We start from the raw sequence: 6,697 nt of genomic DNA, 5'->3' as shown, positions 1-6,697 counted from the left end.
CTTGATATTGACTGTTATCTCTGAACCATCAATAATTTATTATAATTTTATTTTGTGTTTGCTTAGTGAGACCTAGCTTCTTATTTTGTTTTGTTTTGATATGCCCAAATAGGCTGCTAGTGTGCACTGGTTTGATTTTTGACACCTTTTGATCTCTAATGTCCTGTCACCAGGTAGTTAGTTCTGTAACTAAGTATGTGCATGCTGGAGTCCGTTAAAATTTCCTGTATGGGATCAGCTTGGGTGTGCAGGCAGTCGGTCACCAACTGTGTGATGCAGGCTCTCACCCCCAGTCCTAGAGAGGCATGGGTGACTGGTGCAGACACTGGACTCTGGCTGTGGTAGGGGATCACGTGCTGAGCCAGGCAGGGGGCTGACAGCTGCCCCTGAGATTCTGAAAGAAAAGCGTGTCCCTATTCTCTAGGGTGAATAGGTAGGTGAGTTTTGCAGCCGGGCTAAGAGCACACCACTATGTTGGCTGCAAAGACTCGAGGGCTTTTTCTTGAACTCCTGTAGCAGGTGACTAGTCACTTTAGGAGCTACCACCAGTCCTCAAGATGCTGCTGCAGATCGATAAAAGTGCCTACTTGAGGGGCAGCGCTATTTCGAGAATCACAAATCTGCCTGTTCACAGCTGAAGCAGCTGAAGTTAAACTTCAGATGTTTGCCCTGTTGTACTGTGGCAGTGAGGGCTAACGCTGTTGAGATGGGTCCCCACAAGTCTATACAAGGGTGTATGGCACTCAGAGTCTGCAGACCCCCGATTTCTATGGCCAGCAAAGGAGCTGTGCCAACCCTGTGTTCCTGGCCTAGGGGAGCCAGCAGCTTATTTGTTCCCTCTCCAAGGCCAGGAGAATGGGTCAGGGCACCTTTTGGGATCTACTTCCGGCCCAGTGGGCTCCCGGTGCAGAGCGGGGAGGGAGAAGGTAAAAGGAAGAGAGGTTTTTTCCAAATCCGGTGCAGAGCGCGGAGGGAGGAGATAAAAGGGAGAGAGGTTTTTCCCAAATCCGGTGCAGAGCGCGGAGGTAGGAGGTAAAAGGGAGAGAGGTTTTTCCCAAATCCGGTGCAGAGCACAGAGGTAGGAGGCAAAAGGGAGAGAGGTTTTTCCCAAATGGGCTTTTTTTCTTTTTTTTAAATCGCCGCGAAAGGATGCGCGCGTGTACTTATCCTAGCCTTTTGGGAGCTGCTCTTCACTGGTTCGGAGTATCCAAGCAGAATCTCTGCTGCCAGGTCTCTCTCAATGTGGAAACTGCCACTTGAGCGTGCGCACAGCACAGTTGTTTGCCTGCTTCACCGCGGCCCGGCGTGGCTGTGTCTCTGCAGTATTGCTGCCGCAGCTCTAGCGCTCCTCACCTCTTCCAAACGGTCTTCCTCTCTGGGATGACTCAGATGGATTTCTTAACCTTGCCTTGTTCAGGGCTGCCAGATGTTCACATAGAATCAAATCACTTGTTTCTCCAGGCCTTTGTTGTAAGAGGGATATAGGAAGCGTCTAACTAGTCTGCCATGTTGACCACGCCTCCCTCAATTTTTAAATATAAATTTGATATATCTACATTACCAACTAAACATAAGGGTAAACTCAAACAAAGTTCAAACGTAGGACTGAATCTTAAATGTGACTAAAGAAACATATGAAAAACTGTAAATCTGATAAAATACAAAGAAAACATACCAAAATGTCAAGTTTACGTGAAGTTGCAACTTCCCGCATATCCCTAAATGGCTGCAGTAAATACTGGTAGAACATGGTTGCCATAATAACTAATTCCTGGTATGCTTCATCTTCCTCTTGATAAACTGTCATTAATGCTACCATTGTGTTGGCTTTTTCATGACCTTGAAGAACCTAGAAAGGAAAAAGTAAATCAAGCACGAGTATGGACATTATTTATAAGATCATACCAAACAAACAAAACTAAAGACACCTTAATGTTCTAAACTTAAATGCATCAATTTTGTTGTCGTTGTCGTAGTTATTGTCATTAGTTGCTGTCCAGTCAATTCTGACTCATGGCAACCCCAAGTGTGCAGAGTAGAACCACACTCCATAGGGTTTTCAAGGCTGTGACCTTTCTGAAGGAGATCCCCAGGCCTTATTTCCAAGGTGCCTCTGGGTGGGTTTGAACTGCCAACCTTTCTTTCAGTCAATAGTCTAGTGATTAACAATTTGTGCCACTCAGGGACTCCTTACATCAATTTTTTTTTTAAATTTTTTACTGTTGTAGTTTAAGTGAAAGTTTACAATTCAAGTTAGTCTCTCATACAAAAATTTATACATACATTTGTTATGTGACCCTAATTGCTCTCCCTATACTGACAGCACACTCCTCCTTTCCACGCAATTTCCCGTCCCCATTCAACCAGCTCCTGACCCTCTCTACCTTCTCATCTCACCTCCAGACAGAAGCTACCCATTTAGTCTCCTTCTTACATCCATTTTAAGTACTGATTAAATACGAAAACACTATTGTCCTCCAACCAAAATGCCGAATAAAACAATGGTTAACAAATCATGGTATAGCCATGGTAGAATATTATTACTGTAGTCATTCAGCTCTGTGGTTTTAACGGCTGTTTAGTAACAACGGAAATTTTTAATCTGAAATAGGGGGAAAAAGTAGTGTACAAAATTTAATCTCAGCTAAGTACCAAGTATTGAGAGAAAAGGGCCTGAAAGAGTCATCAAATATTAACCGCGGGTATCTCTGGGTGGTAGATAATGGATTTTTTTCATTAGACTTTTCTGACCTTAGAGGTTTTACCAGCCTGTACTGCTTTTTAAAAAGCTCATAAGGACATTATAGAGATGCCTCCCACGACTTCTTCGGCATGTTGATGCTCTTACCTCCCCAGATGAATACTGCCCACAAGCCCACAGCGAAGTGGACTCATTTACAGAGCCTAACTGTGGCTCTGCTCTCTATGCAGAGCGCTGCTTCAGGTGTAGGGCAGAAAATAAACTGATCAGTTTATAAAATCTAGCTGAATTCGTTTACTAAGAAATTATCTTACTTCCCAGAAGAAAAATAAAATCAAGTAATAAAATAGAATTTTTTTCAATCAATACATTCTTAAATTTTTCTATTTCCTTTCCGTACTTAAAGGTAAAGTGATCTACTTTCAGCTTCAGTTTTATCCAGGTGATAATGGTAGTTTGGAAAAAAAAAAAAGAGAGGAATAAAAGTTTTCCTGAACAAAATTAAAATACAAAAGAACAAAAAAGTAAACTTAAGGCAACTGGTATTTTTCAGCCTTATTTCTTAAACTACTCCAAAAATATCAAGAGTTAAAACATCCAACTTCATTTTCTATATACTAGTGATTGGTCTAATTCTAGAATTTATTGCTTTTCTATTCTAAATAGAGATGAGTATTAAGATGGTTTATATCCACCTCCATGGATGTGGAATGTTTTGTATTTAAGCCCTTCTACCCCTCCTCCTCCTCCCATTTTTAAGTTCCAGTTAAACAGGTACCCTATACTACTGTGATCAGCTCAACAGCATGAACTGTACCCAACCCAAAACCCACTACTGTTGAGTCAACTCCGACTCATAGTGACCCTACAGGACAGAGCAGAACTGCCCCATAGGGTTTCCAAGGCTGTAAATCTTTACGGAAGCAGACTGCCACATCTTTCTCCCATGCAGCAGCTGGTGGGTTTGAACCACTGACCTTTTGGTTAGCAGCCAAGCACTTAACCACTGCACCACCAGGGCTCCCTGCATGAACTATGCTAGCGCTATAATACTCCTGAATGAACTTTAATTGGGGAAAAGTATAACTTTTAACATAGCAACTACATATATCATATGTACATATGTTATAGTTTAAGGAGAAACGATTTCTCTCTGTGAGAAACAATGTCTGAAAAAGAAAAGTTCGTTTGATACCAAATGATAAATTGAAGATCAAAAGTTGACTGGCCTGAGGCAGCTAACAGATACATGAGAAAATGCTCACGATCATTAGCCATTAGAGAAATGCACATCAAAACTACAATGAGATACTATCTCACCCCAACAAGCCTGTCACTAATCCAAAAAACACAACATAATAAATGTTAGGTTGTGGAGAGACTGGAACACTTAGGCACTCCTACAGGGAATGTTAAATTGTATAACCACTTTGGAAAATGATCTGGTGCTTCCTTAAAACACTAGAAATAGAAGTACCATACGATCCAGCAATCCCACTCCTTGGAATATATCCTAGAGAAATAAGAACCATCACATGAATAGATATATGCACACCCATGTTCACTACAAAACTGTTCACATTACCAAAAAGATGGAAACAACCTAGGTGCCCATCAACAGATGAAAGGATAAACAAAGTATGGTACATACACATGATGGAATACTACACAGTGATTAAGAACAATGATGAATCCTTGAAACATCTCACAACATGGATGAATCTGGAGGGTATTATGATGAGTGAAATTAGTCAGTTGTAAAGGACAAATATTGTATGAGACCACAATTATAAGAACTCAAGAAAAGGTTTAAACACAGGCGAAATCATTCTTTGATGGTTATGAGAGTAGGGAGGGAGGGAGAAGGAAATTCACTAACTAGATAGTAGACAAGAATCATCTTAGGTGAAGAGAAGAACAACACACTATACAGAGGAAGTCAGCACAACTGGACCAAAGCAAAAGCTAAGAAGTTTCCTGAACACAACCAAACACCTTGAGGGACAGAGTAGCTGGGGCTGGGGCCTGGGGACCATGGATTCGGGGGACATCTAGGTCAATTGGCATAACAAAATTTATTAAGAAAATGTCTGCATCCCACATTGGTGAGTGGTGTTTGGGGTCTTGAAAGCTGGCGAGCAGCCATCTAAGATGCATCAATTGGTCCCAACCCCCCTGGAGCAAAGGAGAATGAAGAACACCAAAGACACAAGGTAAATATTAGCCCAAGAGACAAAAGGGCCACATAAACCAGAGACTCCATCAGCCCGAGACCAGAAGAACTAGATGGTGCTCGGCTACCATCAATGACCGCCCTGACAGGGAACAAAACAGAGTCCCTGATGGAGACGGAGAAAAGTGCAGAGCAGAACTCAAATTCTAGTAAGAAGACCAGACTTAATGGTCTGACTGAGACTGGAAGAACCCCGAAGGCATGGCACCCAGACGCTCTGTTAACTCAGAAGTAAAACCATTCCCGAACTAACTCTTTAAAGATTAGACTAGACTATAAAACATAAAATAATACTCATAAAGAGACTGCCTCTTGCTTCATGCAGATACACGAGACCAAACGGGTGACTCCTGTCCAGAGGCAGGATAAGAAGGCAGGAAGGGACACGAAATGGTTGAATGGACACAAGAAACCCAGGGTGGAATGGGGGAGTGTGCTGTCACAATACAGGGAGTGGAACTAATGTCACATAATAATATGTGTATAAATTTTTGTATGAGAAAGTAACTTGAGCTGTAAACTTTCACCTAAATCACAGCTAAAAAAATAAATAAATAAAGTTGGCTGGCCTGAAATTCTCCTGTGGTTTCCTCATAGGCGGTACAGTGAAATCAACACGAGAAGTGGGAGTGTAGATACTCATAAAACCCACAATAAAATGGCACCACTAACAAAGGTCCTTTTAGAAACTACTTTAACTCCTTTTATAAAACTGTTTTAATTTAAAAAGCACATTCTATATTTAGCTTAAGAAGATATAATTAAGACTTTTAAATGTGACTAAATTCTTCTCTTACACCTCCCCTTCTTCAAAAGAATAGACAGATGTAACATTAGAAAAATTACGCAGATTAATAATGGCCTAGAATGAGAAAGGGAAGAAGATTTGCTCAGGGTGCAGAATAAAGGCCCAAATTTTGGCTCCCCTTAGTAAACTGTGGACATATAAGCCATATGTTCTCCTAAACTCTTTTGTGGACTTGTTTTGCCCCCTCCCCTTAAGCTCTATAAATTTACCACTCAAATACTTAATTGTTCAATGTCTCAAACTACCTGTTCCAAGCTTAAAGGACACACCTATTCTATTCCAATTTGATGAACAAATTTCACTTCCTGTTGGCTTTCCATTTGATCGAGTATTATTTAAAGCAAACAAAAAACCTGTCTCCTAGAAGCCCCTTCATCCTCTAAAACATTGTTTCCATTATTGGTCTTCTCTCACAGGCAGAACCTGGAATTGATTACATGTATTCAGTGTTATTATTCTCTACATATATCGGGTATTTTCAGTTTTGCTTTCAATATTGTCTGGCATGTCCCATCATAACAGCCTGCTCTGCCAATGTCTCCCAGGAAAAGGCTTAAGGGGCTATGCTGGCTCCTAAGTGCGAACAGACAATGATTTAACTTAACATGTCCTCTCCCTAGGCCTCATGAGAGGTCCTGTAGAATTACCCTGGAGGCGAAGGTCACCTGTAAACCTGCAGCTTTCCCTGCACCCCTCCTTCTCCAGCTCAGACTGTTAAACTTGACCGGTCTCAGCACCTGTCTACGGAAGAAACCTAACTTCTTAACGCTTGCCCTCCGCTCTTAAATGATCCATGACATAAACGAAAACAAATGGGCGTCCACGGCCCGGCGCCGGCGAGTACCTGGCGCAGCCGCGCGCCCGCCTCGGTCCACCGCGCGCGCAGGGACCGCTCCCGGAACTCGCGCAGGCTCTCACAGTCTGCGGCGCCGCCCTGGGCCGGGAAGAGCGCGTC

At 42.2% G+C, this 6,697-nt stretch overlaps 1 protein-coding gene across 1 annotated transcript in view; it reads right to left on the bottom strand.

Annotated features, from left to right (window-relative positions):
- WHAMM (WASP homolog associated with actin, golgi membranes and microtubules) overlaps nt 1-6,697 on the bottom strand; it is a 30,988-nt gene that overhangs the window by 22,105 nt on the left and 2,186 nt on the right. Inside the window, exons 2-3 of the mRNA XM_023725909.1 lie at nt 6,587-6,697; nt 1,676-1,849 (exon numbers count right to left, since the gene is read on the bottom strand). Coding sequence (XP_023581677.1) covers nt 1,676-1,849; nt 6,587-6,697 — 285 coding nt within the window. The remainder of the gene's footprint in view (nt 1-1,675; nt 1,850-6,586) is intronic.

The sequence above is a fragment of the Trichechus manatus genome, unplaced genomic scaffold (genome assembly GCF_000243295.1).
Source record: "Trichechus manatus latirostris isolate Lorelei unplaced genomic scaffold, TriManLat1.0 scaffold00009, whole genome shotgun sequence".
NCBI lineage: Eukaryota > Metazoa > Chordata > Mammalia > Sirenia > Trichechidae > Trichechus > Trichechus manatus.
Note: the sequence above shows the minus strand (reverse complement) of the source record. Positions and strands in the feature narration are given on the sequence as shown.